At 46.1% G+C, this 18,257-nt stretch overlaps 1 protein-coding gene across 3 annotated transcripts in view; it reads right to left on the bottom strand.

Annotated features, from left to right (window-relative positions):
- Positions 1-3,468, bottom strand: part of CCDC149 (coiled-coil domain containing 149) — a 118,407-nt gene extending 114,939 nt beyond the window's left edge. For 2 of the 3 annotated variants that reach the window (XM_020897596.2, XM_020897597.2), the window contains exon 1: positions 3,046-3,465. In XM_020897596.2, the coding sequence (XP_020753255.2) occupies positions 3,046-3,096 (51 nt within the window). In that variant the 5' untranslated portion in view covers positions 3,097-3,465. Of the gene's footprint in view, positions 1-3,045 lie in introns of all 3 variants that reach the window. The other variant, XM_020897594.2, reaches the window with a different exon arrangement.
- Between the last annotated feature and the right edge of the window lie 14,789 nt (positions 3,469-18,257).

The following is an 18,257-nucleotide window of genomic DNA, read 5'->3' as shown; positions in this document are numbered from 1 at the left end:
ATACTAGAGTGGGTTGCCATGCCCTCCTCCAGGGGATCTTCCTGACCCAGGGATTGAACCCCTGTCTCCTGCATTGACAGGAGGATTCTTTATCACTGAATCACCAGGGAAGTCCCACCCACTGACCATATTCTTCTTTGAATTCTACTTGCGTGAGTCCAAGACGATGTCTCCACACCAGACCCAGTGTACACCCATGCGCAGGAAATGGTCAGGGAAACACCTGGGGAGCCCTGTTTGTGAGAAAAGCAGATTTGGGGGCTGGAGCCCTGGCACTTTCATGCAGTAAGGTAAGTAGTTTCCCGCGGTTGCCACAACAGATCACTGCAAGTTGGGTGGCTTCTCACACAAATGTATCTCTCAACGATTGTGGACGCCAGAAGTCCAAAATCAAGGTGTTGGCAGAACTGGTTCCTTCTGGAGACTCTGAGGGACAACCTCCAAGCCTCCTCCAGCTCCCAGTGGCTGCTGGAAGTCTTGGCATCCCTGGGCTGTCCCTGCCCGGCTCCCCATTCTGCCTCCATCTTCACAAAGGCTTCCTCTCTGTGTGTGTCTGCGTCCCCACAGCCTTCTGCCTTGCAGCTTTATGTCTTGAATCTAAGAACACTCGTCCTTAGATTTAGGGCCCATCCTAAATCCAGAATGATCTCATCTTGGGATCCTTAGCTGATTTTTATCTGCAAAGACCCTGTTTCCAAAAAGGTCTTATGACAGCTACTGGGACATTAAGACTTAGATATATCCATGGTGGAAAGAATATAATTCAATGCACTACACTGGCTCTGGGGAGAGACCCAGAAACTTCCATTTCCCCCCAAATTCCAATGACTGTTTGTATTGTTTGTTCCCAAAACACCTCTGATAATCTGTAGATTGTACTCTGAGCAATACTTACCCAATTGCTGAGGATTCAAAGAGGAATAAGACACAGACCCTTCCCTTCGAGAACCTGCTGTCTAGGCGAAGATACACACAGATGAACTGGTGATTGAGACCCAAAGCATGGCCTAGTAATCCTGAGCTCTGGAGTCAAACAGACCAAATTCTGCCCCCTTCAGATGTGAGGCTCTGAGCAAGGTCCTCAGCCTGTCTGAGTCACAGTTTCTTATCTGTCAAATAAGAACTAATTTCTACCTTATACATGGTGGATGGACTCAAGGAATAGCTTTCTGCTGTTATGAAGGTGGGAAGCATGCTGCATTCATTTTCACACCCCACAGGCTCGAGCAGTGTGTCCTCCGTGTCCTTAGCTGTAGTAAATGTCTGAAGGCAAGACAGCACGTGCCCTGGAGAGACACAGCTAGGACAGGCAGGACAACTCTGGAAAGACCCCTTTCTGGATCTAGACTTCTTCTGCAAGTGTGCTTTTGAGGACCTACTGTGTACGGGGCTCAGTGTGTGGGCACCTGGAACAAAGCCAAATGAAACACATAGCCTAGTGGGGAGACCAGAAGGCTGTAATACCACGTGGCTGGTGCAAGGTAGAGGCATCCTGGATCCAGGACAGCCATGCCCGGGAGTACTTCCTTCTTTGGTCTCACATCCTTCATATTCCACCTTTCAGGATTCTCTTAGTGTTTGTGGTATGACACTCTTCCCACACTATACTATATGCTTCAGGAGTTCTCTGAGGGCAGAAGGGGTTGTCTGTTTTCTTGGCCACTGCATTCCAAATACAGAGCAATGTACCTGACTCCTAACAGCCATTCTACAAGTATTTGCTGGAATAGTGAACATTCTGCTATTTCAGAGCTCAGCACTGGACTTCCAAGAAGAACCACCAATCAGACTACTCGGTCTGATTCTCCATGGGCCAAGAGAGAAGATCGGCAGAGTCTCTGTCCCCTGACAGAGGAGATGCATACAGACTGCATGACAATGTATCATATACTGTGTAGCTAATACTTACAGACAGAGTGGACAAGCTACACTTGGGGAGAAGGTATGACAGCCCATGCCTCTTCAGAAATACAATGTTTTGCACACTAGACATTAAATACTGTTATTAGACTGAGCTGGAGGCCCAGGAAATAAAGAAAGACAGTACAAGTTTTCCCTTCCAATACTCAAGAAAGGAAGACAGCAAACCATTACACCCCGACTGGGGCATAGTAGGATTAAGAAAAAGAAGGCCCAAGCAGGCCCTGACGGTGGGAATGGTCCTCAGGAGGGAAAGAATGGAGAATTGCTGGGAGATCATCAGCACAGCTGGGTACATGACTAACTGCCATCACAAATAATGGTAAGTCAGGAGGAGCAATTTACCTGTGAGACCTCAGCACCCCGCTCTCACCTGGAGAAGTCAGGCAGCCCACTCCCAGGCCCCAAAATTCTTAGAGTGGGTTGAAGGGGAAATCTCATAGGAGTGCAAAAGCCGACCCCAGGAGTGTTTATGACAAAATCTTTGCGGGGCGGGGGGCGGCGGCGCGGGGCGCAGGGCATTCTCTGCTTCCACAAATCGAGTGAGTTCTGCACCAGTGCTTCACGCCTTTGATAAACAGCCAGCCACCTTACACAAAGGTGGCCCACGGTAAATGCGTGTCGACTGAACTGATACCTGAATGAATGAAGGCTACGGAGGACCCTATGGAATCTCCCCCTCCCCCAAACCTCCGCTGCAGGTGATTCCACCTGTCGCAGCACCCGGATTCACCCCCCTGGCACCACCTTTCCGCTTCGGCACTGGGCGTCCAATCGCTTGGCTCCAAAACAGCGGTAACCGAGAAGGCAGGTGGGGCTTGGCTCCCACTCCCGGATCCGCGCTGCTCGCTCCAATCCAGGGCCAAGCCCTGCCCAGAGGGAAGGGCCCTTCCCAAAGGCAGGCACCAGCTGTCATGGGAGAAAGTGGCGCCCGGGCAGACGGGAAAGTGCGGGAGGAGCCGCGCACCTTGCCGGACGCGCGGGGGCAGCGAGCCGAGGCCACGGGGTGCGCGTCCCCCGCGAGCCCCCGCCCGGCTCGGCCACCCGGGAGGCGGGGGTGCGTGGGCTCGGGGCTGGTGGCCGCTCGGCCTGGCCCATCCCGCCTGGCCGGCGCCTCGGCCTCACCTCGCTCACCAGCCCCTGCCAGTCGCTCTCGGTCCGGTCGCCGCCGTTCATGGCGTTCTCCTCCCGGCGAGGGCCGGCCTCTCTGACGCCGCCCTCCTCCGCCGCTGCGGCCGCCGCCGTCGCCGCCGCGGCCCCGAGAGGGCCCGGCACCTCCGAGCCACCGCGCCGCCGCCTCCTGCGGCCGCCCGCGCTGTTGACTCAACGTCAGCCTCGGCGGGAGGAAGAGGAGGAGGAGCCGAGGCCCGGCGCCCGGCCACCGCCGCCGCCGAGCGGGCCGCGGACCCCGGATCCTGCGCTCGTGCTGGTCCGCGCCCCAGCCCGCGGGAAACTCCTGACCTCCGCTCTCCAGGCGGGAGGCGGCTCGGCTTCCCCCTACAAGAAGTAAATCCCCAAATCCAGCCGTTCCCTGACCACCATCACGGCTCCCACCACTAGAATATAAGCCCCACTCGGGCAGGGGGTTGCGTCCTTCTCTGATAAACCTTGGGTACAGGGCCTGGCACATAGTAGGTGCCCTGCAAATATCTGTCGAACCTATGGATGAATGAATTACGTGTTATTATATATTCAACGTAGTGTTTTAAGTTACTAATGTCTGTTTCTATTTATTTCTTGAATTATCAGCTGTCACGAATAAAACACAAATAAAAATATTGAAAATAAAACGGTAATGAATTCTAAATAGAAGCTAAAGCTCTGAATATGATGCTTAATGTGTGTCAAAAGAGATGTTGAAGACAGTGGCATCAAACTGAGACTTTCTCATAAGTGGAAGGACTAAAAGGGAATTACAGAGAGCAGGGGAATCTTCATACATGTCTTGTCAGTATCATTGGAGGTGGTTTTCCCCAGTCACCTAAAATCCTGACCTGAACCACGACCAGCAGTGAGCCTTCCATGCTTTCAGAAGCACTGCCTGTGGAAATGAGCATATAGGTTGAGAAGCTGTTAATCCATTTTACAGTTGTGAATGCATCGCAGCCAACATTTATTTTAGTTCCTAGTGATCCTGACTCAAACCTGCAGGATGGATGTTACTTCCATTTATTAGAAAAAGTGGAGAAACAGAGACTCAACTAAGACTTCTAGTTCCCAGAGACCCTTTCTAGCATCTTGGAAAACTGAAAATGAAGTATCACCCCTGGGAATTGGAAATATTGCATTGTATTGTTGGCCTTGTTTTATTGATGTGATAGGTTGTTTGCAAAATATCATCAATAATTTCCTGCCCATGTGGCAGTCAGTGTCCATAACTTTGACTCTAGGCTCAGCCATGTGACTTGCTCTGGCTACTCAATGTTTGCAAATGTGACTTGCTCTGGCAAAACAATGTTTGCCAATGTGCTACACAAGGAGGCTTGTAAAGTGTGCAGTGGGTTTATCCTTTCTATGCTCTTACGAACCTGTGATCACCACCTTAGAAACAAGCCCAGAATAACTTGATGGATGATGAAGGACTCATAGCCAACAACCAGTCAACTGCTACCTGTGAGTGAGGCCATTAACTCCCAGCAGCTACAGGTGCCTGCATGAGTCCCGTTGAAATCAACAGAACCACCCAGCTGAGCCCTGCCGAATTTGCTGACCTACAGAGCATGTGCTAAATAAGCTGTTGTTGTTTCAAGCCACTAAGGTTTGGGATGGTTTGCTATATATCAACAGCTAATTCATGCAAATGGTTACACCGCTGATGAGGAGCCTGGATGACTGAACTCTTCCTGGCAGCCCTGGCATCATGACCTGTTGGGACCTCACCTAAAGAAGACTCAGGCAGGCCAGGGGCTATAGAAAGGAGCCAGTCTAGTAGGCAGCCCTTCGTAATCCAAGAAAGTGGAAAGGTCATCCCTGAGCTGAACATCTAGGGTTAACTCAGCGTCAAACACTTGTTCCTAACAGCCTGATGGATGTCTCCTGCTAAGAAAGGTATTGTCTGCCAATATGTTGCCCTCTGGCAAACTAACTGGTTTCATTCCAACCTGTCAATGAAATAGACTGTAGGAAGAGTGGCATATACCTTGGTCCACCTTGTGTTCCACTGCGTCTTGCTCCTGGCTGGAATTCAGGTGGGGAAGCAGCCCGCCCCTTCCAGTTACCATGTTTCGATGAGGCTTTCGGTACTGCTGTGGTTTGGGGGGCTTCACTGGTATTTCGGGCAGTGGGACAGTTGGCAAGCTGTTGGGAGCAAAGGAGTCTTCACGTGAGAGATCGCGTGCTTTAGGGCCACTCTGTGACTGACTGTCGACCCTACTTGCTTTCCTTCTCTGAAGTAAGTCAGCCAGTTATTAAGGTGTCTAAAAATAAAACTGGGGAGGACAAATCAAAGAGTGGCAAGCCTCTTCCTGCCCCAGCATGTTGAGAAACTTTCAACTCACTTGAAATGGCATCTCCATTTGCCTGGGTTTCCCTTAGAGGTTTTATGCCCCGACTGCCAGCTCGAACCTGCTTAGCTTGTGAGATGTGATGAAATCACACACCAAGGCAATGTAGCTGCAAGCGTTTCTTTTTTATCTTTTCATTTATGTAGCCTGACATTGAGTAATAATAATAATTAAATGCAGTTTAAGCTTTTAGGCACCTATACCAGGAGGCCTCTAGACATCTCATCAACAGCAGCCCAGGCTGACAAAAACAAAGGTAATTACATTGTGGTTAACTTTTTTCAAAGAAAAAAACAAAACCACCTAGCTACTGTCCTCACCTTTGATAAAAGTCGTACATCAAATGTTCCATGCCACAGTCCATTTGCATGGGACCAATTTAAAGCCAAGTGGCTTTGTCTTAAATTTGCCACCCTGGCACTAAGTATTGAAACATGGTCTTTGCCTCTATTTTCACACCCCACTTAACTCTCTGGAAAATCTCTAGGGACCCAATTTTTCCATGTGTATTCATAGCCCCAGGGCCAGTTCTATTTATTTATTTATATGCATGTATAGTTAGAAGAAAGTCCTTAGGTGCTTTGGAGCAATGCTTAAAACTTTCAAAAGTTTGAGAGGGTTTTAGCTTCATAAGAAATTGAGCCAGCAGATACTAATGAAAACAAAACAAAATAAATTTCAGGAGAGAATGGGAAAGACAAAATGATTTGAACTTATCATTAGAAACCAAGACTCTCATTTCCGGTTCTCAACTGACTTATCAGATAACTTTAACCAAGTCAAAACAGCTCTGGACACATGGGGAAGCCCTAAAGATTTTGACACAACTTCACCACGCAGTATTTTCAGTTCAAAGTCTGGCTTCTCAAGCAAAAATGTCAGCATTCTCATTAAAGGAAACTAAGCAAATCTTCAGTAGAGATTTTGGCTCAGCTCTTCTCCAAAATGTACAACTGGGGCAGTGTTCATGGCCACACTTTTCTCCTGCCTGTCTTAGGAAACCCGGTCTGATGAACCTGGGAAGGAAATGATTCTTAATAATAGTGGTTTATAGTGGTTTTTCATAATATAATGTTCAGTTCAGTCACTCAGTCGTGTACGACTCTTTGCAACCCCATGAACCGCAGCACGCCAGGCCTCCTTGTCCATCACCAACTCCCAGAGTCCACCCAAACCCATATCCATTGAGTCGGTGATGCCATCCAACCATCTCATCCTCTGGTGTCCCCTTCTCCTCCTGCCCTCAATCTTGCCCAGCTTCAGAGTCTTTTCAAATGAGTCAGCTCTTTGCATCAGGTGGCCAAAGTACTGGAGTTTCAGCTTCAACTTCAGTCCTTCCATTGAATACCCAGGACTGATCTCCTTTAGGATGGACTAGTTGGATCTCCTTGCAGTCCAAGGGACTCTCAAGAGTCTTCTCCAACACCACAGTTCAAAAGCATCAATTCGTCGGCGCTCAGCTTTCTTCACAGTCCAATTCTCACATCCATATATGGCCAGTGGAAAAACCATAGCCTTGACTAGACAGACCTTTTGTTGGCAAAGTAATGTCTCTGCTTTTTAATATGCTATCTAGGTTGGTCATAACTTTCCTTCCAAGGAGTAAGCGTCTTTTAATTTCATGGCTGTAATCACCATCTGCAGTGATTTTGGAGCCCAGAAAAATAAAGTCTGACACTGTTTCCACTGTTTCTCCCATCTATTTGCCATGAAGTGATGGGACCGAATGCCATGATCTTAGTTTTCTGAATGTTGAGCTTTAAGCCAACTTTTTCACTCTCCTCTTTCACTTTCATCAAGAGGCTTTTTAGTTACTCTTCACTCCCTGCCATAAGGGTGGTGTCATCTGCATATCTGAGGTTATTGATATTTCTCCTGGCAATCTTGATTCCAACTTGTGCTTCTTCCAGCCCAGCATTTCTCATGATGTACTCTGCATATAAGTTAAATAAACAGGGTGACAATATACAGCCTTGAAGTACTCCTTTCCTGATTTGGAATCAGTCTGTTGTTCCATGTCCAGTTCTAACTGTTGCTTCCTGACCTGCATACAGGTTTCTCAAGAGGCAGGTCAGATGTTCTGGTATTCCCATCTCTTTCAGAATTGTCCACGTTTATTGTGATCCACACAGTTAATACATTATTAATAATTAGCTCTACAGGAGCCACGGTCCTCCGTTCTTTCTCTTGTCAATGGAGGGCCAAATTAGGCAGGGCCTGCCAAGAGCCCCCATGACCTGGTTGCTAAATGCCTTTCTTTATCTTTGACTTGAACCCGGGGCAGGGGACTGCAGGTCCCAGAGTGCACTGCAGATAACCTGGGGTCCCCTAGGCCACTGGCCTCAGTTCTGTATAAATAAGCCTCTTCTCTTCCCTTTATCTGGGGATACTGTGCAAAGGGCCTCCTTCATCATTTCCCTACTAGGGCCAACAGCCAGACACCAGACAGACAGGGGATTCTAGCTGGATTCCTGACACAGAGCATTCTCTGTCTCTTAGCCCCCTGAGTTCTTGGGTGCTCTCTCTGCCTCCACTAAGCCTTCCCTGCCCAGCAGCAAACAATCAGTTGCAAGCTGCTCCCCCCATCTCCAGCCCCGCTGACTGCCAATCAGCCGGGCAGCAGGGGGTGGAAGGAAGTTCCACTCCCTGCTGAACCTGCACTGAGGTACTCAAAATGACTGAGTGGGGCTGATGACGACCTGGCAGGCCAGGGACTGCAATTGCCATCAGAAGGAGTGAAGGGTGGGTGTGATTGCCTGGAGCATTGCAGGCAGGAGGTGGGGATGAGCGGAGATAGAGAGGCAGCTCCTTTTACCTGTGAAAGGGTTCTGATAAGGGAGACCAAGATGTCAGGAGGAAAGGACAATGAACTGGAGACGGAAAGGGAGATGCAGGGCTTGTGGCTCCTGATAAGAGGCCAAGAAATCAACGAGAGATTATGAAGTAAGATTATGAAGTGAAGTAAGAAAGAAAAAGACAAATATTATATGATACCACTTATAGGAATGAATGACATGAATCTAAAACATGACGCAGCCCCTCCCTGATGGTTCAGTGGTAAGGAATCCGCCTGGGTTCCACCCCAGATTCAGGAGGATTCCACGTGCTGTGGAGCTCCCATGCGCCACAACAATTAAGCCTGCACTCTAGAGCCCAGGAACCACAACTACTGAATCGACATGCTGCAACTACTGAAGCCCTAGTGCCCCGGAGCCCATGCTCTGCAACGAGAGGGGCCCTCACAATGAAAAGCCTGCATACCAAAACTAGAGTGTGGCCCCTGCTCGCCTGCAACTGAGGAAGAGCCCTCACGGCAACAAAGACCCAGCAGAGCCACAAATGAAAAGCTTTTTTAAACTGTGTAAGAAAACTTTAAAAATGAAATAAAATATGAAACAAATGAACTTTTCTACCAAACAGAAAGAGACTCACAGGTGTAGAGAATAGACATGTGCTTACCAAGGTGGGTGGGAGGAGGATGGCCTGAGAGTTTGGGATTAGTAGATGCAAACTATTACAATAGAATGGATAGACAGCAAGGTCTACTATATAGCACAGGGAACTAAAGTCAACATGCTGGGATGAACTATAATGGAAAAGAATATAAAAAAAGAATGTATACATATGTATATATATATATATATATATATATATATATATACATATATATATAAGGACCTTACACACACACACACACACACACACATATATATAAACTGTGAGAAAACAATCTGAAAACCTTGGGCACAGGGGTTGGTGGGGATAAATCCAACCCCACCCAGTGTGGGAAGTGGAGTGAGCCATGGCCCAAGGAAATAAATGAAAAGGAGACAAGGAAAGTCATTCCACTCTCAGATTATTCAAATTTGTTGTACTTATTGATAATGTAGTTCATTTCTTCCACGTGGGGGGGATATGATTCAGCACAAATTTGATGTAAATTTATGGAAATAGAAATGCAGAGAGACTACTAGCAGGTTAGCAGCTCAGTCCTCACCCCAGGCTCGGGTTACCGCTCTCTGGACTTGGGGAACTGAAAATAGAAACGTCTGACTTGGGGGTTACTGGCCTCTCCTACGGGCCAAGAGAGGGACTGACCCTGTCGATTGGCAAGGCTTATTAAAAAAAAAAGAAAGAAAAAAAAGGCTGATGATTATCTAAAATAGGATCACCTACATTGTCCTCCTATGTGATATTTGTCTTTGGGTGGGGGGACAGTTTTTACCCAATGGAGATGGATGGGCTTATTTCAGTGAAAAGAAGGGGCAAACAAGGATGAGATTAACATTATCTAAGACCTACTGTGTACACAGAACTAGTGAAGTGACACAAATGTTTTTCCTCCTGTACCGTGGAAGAATCATGGGGCTAGAGGGAAAAAAAAAGAAAAGAAAACAATTTTCTAGACAGGGTGAAAGGAGGCATTTCATACAAATGGCCAGAGCTGGTCAAATATTTATTGTCCATTAGGCTGTCCTTCAGAACACTGGGTGTTGATTTGTATCTTTCCCTTTTATACCAGGTCATGGCATTTCTCTAACGATGTGCCTCTCCCAGCTGGCAGCAGCCTCTCCAGCCTGGCCATGACCCTGACATCCAAGAGAACCTTGCACAGTTTGGGAATAGCTTCTCTGAGCCAAGCCTTACTCTGCAACCTGCAAGTGAAATGAGAGAAAATTCAAGAGACCAAGATACAAAGCCAGAGCAAAGGGTTTTATAGCCCCTTCATTCCCGCTAGAGATAAAGATTACTGGTACACTGGTTCTTGCTTTCCATCAAAGCAAGGATTCCTTTCAACATCCAAACAGTTGTGAGGTCCTGAACGCTGAGCTCCCCTGGTCTGGGGCCACTCAGAAGGCATTTGTCTGCAGCCCACAGCCAGGGTCTGTGTGTGTATTTGAGCAAATGTTTCCAAGGATGGCAGCGATCTGCTCACTTGTATTACATCCATGGGGCAGAAATTGTTAGCTCTTGGTGACACTGTTTATAATACTTTGACCTCATTCAGTCACTGAAAGGCAAATTTCTCTTTGTTCTCTTACAGGAACACAACGAGGCAAGTAAACATGATGTCTAAGAAAGACTGTCAACAAGGGTGTTTATGGGCTTATCATGCCCTTGCTGTTCCACTGAGCAGCTTACCTATGGGGAGAGAAGCATACAGATGCCCACATCTGACACAGTCACTGCCATTTATTAACACTGTTTGTTCCCATAAGACAGGAAAAATAATCTTAATGTGATATAAGAGAGTCTGAGGAGGGTCTTCTTTAACTTGCAGGGTCATTTATTCACTCAGCAAACATTTCTTGAGCTTCTCCTAGAATGCTGAGCTAGGCAGTGGGGAGGGCAAAGAGGCTAAGACCCCTCCTCTGTCCTCGTGGCCCCAAGTTTAGTAGCTGAGTTCCCCAAGAATCTAAACGCTGCAGAAACATGGAGAAATATACCAGAATTGGACTCTTCAACTATGATATGTCATATAGTCAGCCTCTTTAGGAACTGGGAATGAATCAGGAAGTTAGATCCATTTGGTACACTTATCATGGTTAAAAAGGCAAATTTTATCTTATATATATATTTACCACAGTAACAAAGTTTTAAAAGCTAAAAAAGAAAAAACCCAGATCCATTTGGAAAGATGGGAGAGGGCAAGGTCAAAGACGTCAAAGACACAGAAAATATGAGCTTGCAAGTTTACTCACCAAATATCAGAACGTTTGAAAAAACAAGAAGCCATGACCCCTTTTCCCAGATGAAGGAAAAGTTGAAACTGGACCAAAAAATGTCAAAAGGGAGCAGTGGGTTGGAGCCGTGAACCTAGGAGCTGGAGCACCTTCACCTCTCTGCGATTTGGTGTCATCAGCTGTACAGTGGACAGACTGGGCCAGATGACCTTGAAGGTCCATGACTCCATGAAATTAAGCTGAATTTTACATTTGGTTGGAACTCTGTACAAAAGATTAGTGAAGGTACTGTTAATATCGAAGAAAGATTACAGCACCATAAAGTATTACAAAGGCAAGGACTCTTAGATAGCTGGACCCCTTACTGTACAGAAGAAACAGAGGAGCAGAGTGATAAAGTACTGTGCTCAAGGTCACAGAGCTTGTTAGGGACAGAGCTGTGCCCAGAGGCCAGGCCTTCTAATTCCATGCCCTGGCTCCTTCACAATGCTCTGAAGCTAGTATTTGAGGTTCCTAAAGACCAGAATTCTGGTTATCTATTGTTATGCAACAATCCTTAATAGGTTCTTGATAAATGTGTGTTGAGCTCTATTTAAACACTATCCTATTCAATAATAGCATAGACTAGCATTTGCTGAGCAATTGCCATATGTCAGGCACTTGGCTAAGTACTTGACATGTGTCACCTCAACTGATCTTTATGAAACTGTATAATTATCTGTAATTATCCTAGGCCTGATATTCAGCAGGTAAAAGCCAGGAAGGCTCTATTAGTTGTTGAAATTGTAAAATACTTCCATATGAGTTGGTAAATAACAGCTGCTCTGTGCCCCTTACCCTTAGACCTCTTCTCCACTAAACACTCCAGCCTGAGAGACCCAGGTGAGCACAGGCAGGGTAGACCCCTTATCATGTCTGAGGCCCTGTATGTTTCCCTCACCATGGATCACATTACTCTGTGTCTCCCTGTTCTGAGCTGATTCCATGCTGAAGGGGTAGACAGAGCTTGGTAACTTGTGCTGGAACTTCAGCAGGTAAGTGCTTGCTGTCTGCCTAACCAAGACTCTTCAAGAATGAATGGATGGATGGATAGAGGGAGGGAGGAAGGGAGGGATGGATGGATGGATAGTGATCTTCAAGAACTAACGCCCTAGAGTCACTCTCCTGTGGCCACTTGTGGGACTGGCAGCCTCTGCAGGATGACTTGTGGGCTGTTGAATATTTCGAATATTGCTCTTAATTATCTACATTTGACAGAAAAGGAAGTTGAGAATTTTAGAATTTTTAAATGACTCAATCAAAGTCATGTAGCTATTAATAGTGAAGGGGTTTTTGTGATCATGTTCAGTCTTGTCCAGCTCTTTTGTGATTCCGTGGACTTTGGCCCACCAGGCTCCTCTGTCCATGGGATTTTGCAGGGAAGAATATTGGAGTGGGTTGCCATGCCCTCCTGCAGGGTGCCTTTCTGACCCAGGGAGTGAACTTGCATTGCCTGTGTCTTCTGTACTGGCAGGCGGATACGTTACCGGAGTCTTCTGGACAGCCCAGTGTGGAGTGGGTCCAGGACTAAATGCCTCTGAGCTCCGTGTTCTCTGCTGTTGTACTAAGCTTCTGTATTGATATTTTAGGGCTCATGTAACAAAGGACCACAGCCTGGATGACTTCAACAACAGAGATTTACTATCTAGAAGAACGAGAGGCTAGACGTGTGAGATCAAAATCAGCTGTGTTGCTTCCTTCTGAGGACTGAGAGGGAAGTATCTGTTCCAGGACTTCCTCCTCAGCTTTAGACAGCCACTTTCTCTCTGGGTCTCTTAACACTGTCTTCCCTCCATGCCTGTCTTAGGATCCCACCCTAAGAAGGGCTTCCCAGGTGACACAGGGATAAAGAATCTGCTGCCAATGCAGGAGACACAGAAGATGTGGGTTCTATCCCTGGGTGGGGAAGAGCCCCTGGAAGAGGAAACGGCAACCCACTCCATTATTCTTGCCTGGAGAATCTCCATGGACGGAGGAGCGTGGTGAGCTAAAATCCAGGGGGTTGCACAGAGCAGTACACGGTTGAGCGACTGAGCACATCACACAATACTGCATTATGACCGTTTCTTAACTAATTACAGCTGAAATATTGCGATTTCCAAATAAAGTCAGTTTGAGATATTGGGGTTAGGACTTCAAACATAGGCGTTTGGAGGGAGGACTCAGTTTTTTTCTTTTTCAGTGAAACTTCCTTATCTCTGTATAACCTAAGTTAGTTAGGTGTTTATATAAATTATTTGGAGAAAGTTCACGATGCACAGGTCTATTAGCACCCCAATTCATCCTTGACCATTGAAGAGGGACCTCGTGCTTCAGTCAGAAGTAGTGTGAATTGCTACCGACTCAGCAACGTTTGCCTTCGCCCCATGCCTTCCATACCTTTCCACTGTGGCAGCCCCTTCTGATGTCCAGTCAAAGGCTCTGAGATGGGGTGTTCTTCACTCATTCTTATTATTTTTCACACTATTTCAAAGTCTTGGGCTCGTGGCTGTTTCTGCAGTCACTTTGGATGCATGAGGTCAGCCCAAGTCCTGTCAGCTATTCAGTGAACTCTGCAACTCCAGAGATCCTGGAACTGCGGTTTATATAGGATGAACCTTTCTTAGTCTCAAGAAGCTACTGCAAAGTCCTTTCCCAGGAAGTGCTATTTGGAGCTTTTCTCTCACTGGGAGCTTCAGCTCTGCTCTCTGTGTGTGAGATGGTCATCTGGTCTGCTTTGGCACACGCCTTTGAAACTGACAGTAACCTTGGTCTCAGATGCAGTGTCCTCAGACTTGGAAACTCATTGCACCAAAAATGTCTACAACTTATTTTTCCCCTTAGATTTTCTTTTTTTTATTGATTTTCTATTTTTAGCACAAGATTGATCACCAGCAAAATACCAATTTACATACAGATTCTGCTAAACTCAGCATCCTATATACTTGGGACTTTTTCATCCATAAACCAATTTTTTAAAGAGAGAGATTCTATTATCAGAAGTGTCCCTGACGACAGTCAAGATGGCCTGTAGAAAGCAGACTCAGGAGGCCCGCAACTTGGTGGGGGTGAGCTCGCTGATTTGTGAGCATAATAACTATGAAGGCAAGGTTGCAGTTTGAGACCCATCTGGGCAGGTTCATCTTTTGCTTACTTTTCTGGCCACAAGCCGAAACTGCAAACCTTGGTCAGCTATCTTGCAAGTTCATTCAATAAAATTCAACAAAAAAAACTTTGAGTACCTACTATGTGCCAGGCACTCTTTGGGGACTGGAAATAGAGCAGGAAAAGAGAAGACCATGAGCCTGTCCCTATGATGTCCACAGTGCCATGGTGAAGTAGATATCGAACAGCTATGCGAAGGATTAGTTAATAGCAAAGGTTATAAGTGTTGTGAAAGAAAAATACAGGGATGCTCTGAGAGCATATGATGGGAATCTAAGTTGTGTCATTTAAAGCAAGACCTCGAGGATGTGTAGTTAGCTAAGCAAGAGGATGTTCCAACCGTGTGGAGACAATAGCGTGGGAACACAAGAACCTCAGGCAGTTGATTTAACCAAAGAGTAGGGAAGTGAGTGACAGGAGATCCGGCTGGAGGCAGGATCAGAGCCACACAGAAGCACTGGGTGCCCTTGAACACTGTGTTAGAATTAAAGTGATCCTTGAGTCACAGAGACCCAAACATACAAGGCTTGAACAAGAAAGAGTTCAATTTCCCCTTCACATGACAGCTTGGCAGGGCAGTAGTGCTCCCAGGGCCATTTAGGGCCTGATGTTCCTTACATGTTATGGTTCTTGCTTCCCCTAAGACATCATCCTTAAGGGCAGATTTGAAGCTGAGTTGCTGACCTAATTGTGTTCCAGCTTGTGGCATGGGAAAAAAGCCATGCCCTGTGACTTTTTACTAAGCAAGTGAAAGGGAAGTGGTAGGTGTCCATTCTACTCATGTTCCCTTACTGAGAACTTAGAACTGTGATCACAGACCACTGTAAAGGAGTCTGAGAAATGTACTCTCCAGCAGAGGAGTCTGTAACCACAAAGAAAACAGATTTGAGGTGATGGGAATAGGCAGAAATCTGACCCAAAGGCTTTTAAGCCCTGTTGTTTTTCGGTCATATCCAACTCTTGGCGACACCATGGACTGCAGCTTGCCAGGCCTTCCTGTCCCTCACCACCTCCCGAAGTTTGCCCAAATTCATGCCCATTTTAAGCCATATAATGATATAATAAGATCAGATATTCAAGTTCTTATAGTTTAAAAAGGATCTTGCAAGTCACATAGACCAGATTCTCCAAATTACAAATGTGAAAGCAAAATGAGGTCCAGGTCCCAGTCAACTGCTGCTGCAAGACAAACCATCCCAAACTCAGTGATGTAAAAGATGTCTTTATGTTCATGGACTCTATGTAAGGGATTCAGAAAGGGTACAGTAGGGCCAGCTTGCTCTATTTTGTAATGCCTGGGGTCTCTGCTGGAGAGATTCAAAAGCAAAGTAACTCCATAGTGGGGTCAGAATCTTCTGAAGACTCATTCTTTTGCATGCCTGACACCTGGTCCGCTGCTGCTGCTAAGTCACTTCAGTCATGTCCGACTCTGGCGTGTCCGACGGGGCGACCCCATAGACGGCCGCCCACAAGGCTCCTCCGTCCCTGGGATTCTCCAGGCAAGAATACTGGAGTGGGTTGCCATTCCCTTCTCCAATGCATACATGCATGCTAAGTCGCTTCACTCATGTCCAACTCTGTGCGACCCTAGGGACAGCAGCCCTCCAGGCTCCTCTGTCCACGGGATTCTCTAGGCAAGAATACTGGAATGGGTTACCATTTCTTTCTCTGGACACCTGGTCTGGGAGGACTCTGAGACTATTGACTAGAGTATCTACTTGTGGTTTCTTCATGTGGCTTTTGTTTCTCATAGCATGGAAGCCTCTGGGTGGGAACTTCTCACATGGGGCTGCAGATTGAAAGGATAACTATTCCAGCAAACATGGTGGAAAGTACAGTGTCTTTTATGATCTAACCTTAGAAGTCATTTCACATCATTTTCACTACATTTGTTGATTATGAGAGAATCGAAAGCTTGTCCAGACTCCACTTCTTGATGAGAGGAGTATCAAGTTACATATCAGAGGAGCTTGTGGGGTGGGAGAAATTGTTATAGTCACCTTTGGAAAACATATTCCAATACAGTGACCACACCCACAGGCCACAATACCTATTGCACGTGCAAAGCGAATTATCTCTTTTCCAAGATGCGCAAAGTCTTATCCCATTACTCCATCAGTTGTATAAGTTCAGAATCTCATCTTAAAAGTCAATTCCAAGTGTGGATGATGCTTCTCAGGTACAGCTTTTAGTTGATCTCCTTAAGTACCATTCCTGTTAATAAACTAAAGAGATTATCTCTTATACATACAAACTGCATGCAATAGTAGGATAGGTGTAATATGATTGCTGTCAACATTCCTTTCACAGAAGGCACCAGTGGTCACTTCTGAAATCTGAGCTCATGTTAGGTTTTAGTTCTATTCTCTGGAAGTTTTCTTTGTAGCTCTAGTTCAGCCCTCTGAGTTATCCTTTCTTTTCTACAAGGAGTGACTCGTGCAAGCATTTTAATAGCCTTTTCAGCCTGCTTCTTATCCTTAAAGATTGGGAGTCAAAAATCTCTTTTCATTTTATTCTATCTCTGTTCCTCTCAGTCAAAGCTGCATAGTTAAAAAAAAAAAAAAAAACTCTGTTTTTTTCTTTTGGTAAGTGTGTATCAATATATAATCTTCTGCATTTGATAAGACCAAACTTACAAATCTCTTTTAGTCATGCCCTTCTCTCTCGGGCCCTTATGTGGCTATTGTGAGATAACTCCCTTAAGTTTCTCAGAAGTCTTATTGTTTAGTGAAGAAGTTCTACAAAAAAACACATTAAGATCCTTAAAAGGACTTTTATCTTCCTGGGAGAATCTCTGAGGTAGCATCTTAGATCTTTCTGAGATTGAAACAAAGCATCTTATAGCACACCTTGAATCTACATTTTTTCCAGGAGCCACTTCTTACTTTGGGACACTTCCTAGCTGAAAAGACTATTCTGGAACCTTTATACAGTCTCCAAGTGACACTTGAAAACTTAAGAATTTATCCTGTTATCTGTCTCACTCTCATTTTGTTTTTGGCAACTGGAAGTCAGGCAGCACCCTCAATGTGCTGCCCAGAAATCAAATTTACTAGATATATTTCCTACTTTTATACTTTATCACAGGGAAATGTTTTGCTGAAATGCTTCCACCACATAACAAGGGTTTCCTTTCCCTCAGTTTCTGATAACATGCCCCTTGATTTCCTTTGAATCCTCATTAGCACTGTCCTGAGACCCTTCCAGCTTGCACTAACCTCCCTCTCAAGGGCTGCTGGGACACACTTGCCACAGGGTCCCAAGCTAATGCCATGGTTTTAGTTGTTTGTTACAGTAGCCCCCACTTTCAGATTTCAAATTTTCTGTTTCTGATTCCAATAATATTATTCCTATTACCTCCGAACTTAGGGGCATAAAATATTAAGTTCAGTCATGTCTGACTCTTTCAACCCTATGGATTGTAGCCTGCCAAGCTTATCTGTCCATGGGGTTTCCCAGGGAAGAATACTGGAATGGATTGCCATTTCCTTCTCCAAAATAGTATGGCAGTGAATTATTGGAGTCAGGAATTCTGAAAGGATGCAGCAGGGATAGCTTGGGTCCAGTGTGTCTCAGGTGAAAATACCTGAAGGCTGGGATTGACTCCATGACTGGCAGCTGGATCATCTGGAGACTTCTTCAATCACATGTCTGGCATGGGGGCCGGGAGAACTCAAAGACCAGGACTTGCTACTGGAGGGGCCACCTGTGTCTGTTGCACACTCTTAGCTTCCTCACGGCACGGCAGCCCGGGATAGTCAACTGCTTATTCAGCAGCCTGGTTCCCAGAGCAAATGTTCAGATGAGCAAGCTGCACTGCATTTTATGACTCGGCCTCAGAAGTCATCCATGGTCACTTTTCCCACATTCCATTGGTTGTAAGGAAGTCACAGCCCATTTGGATTCTAAAGAAGGGATGTGAACTTTTCCTCTTGGTGGGAGAGTGTCAAGGTCAGGAGTACAGGGG

The sequence above is a fragment of the Odocoileus virginianus genome, chromosome 21, assembly GCF_023699985.2.
Source record: "Odocoileus virginianus isolate 20LAN1187 ecotype Illinois chromosome 21, Ovbor_1.2, whole genome shotgun sequence".
Lineage (NCBI taxonomy): Eukaryota > Metazoa > Chordata > Mammalia > Artiodactyla > Cervidae > Odocoileus > Odocoileus virginianus.
Note: the sequence above shows the minus strand (reverse complement) of the source record. Positions and strands in the feature narration are given on the sequence as shown.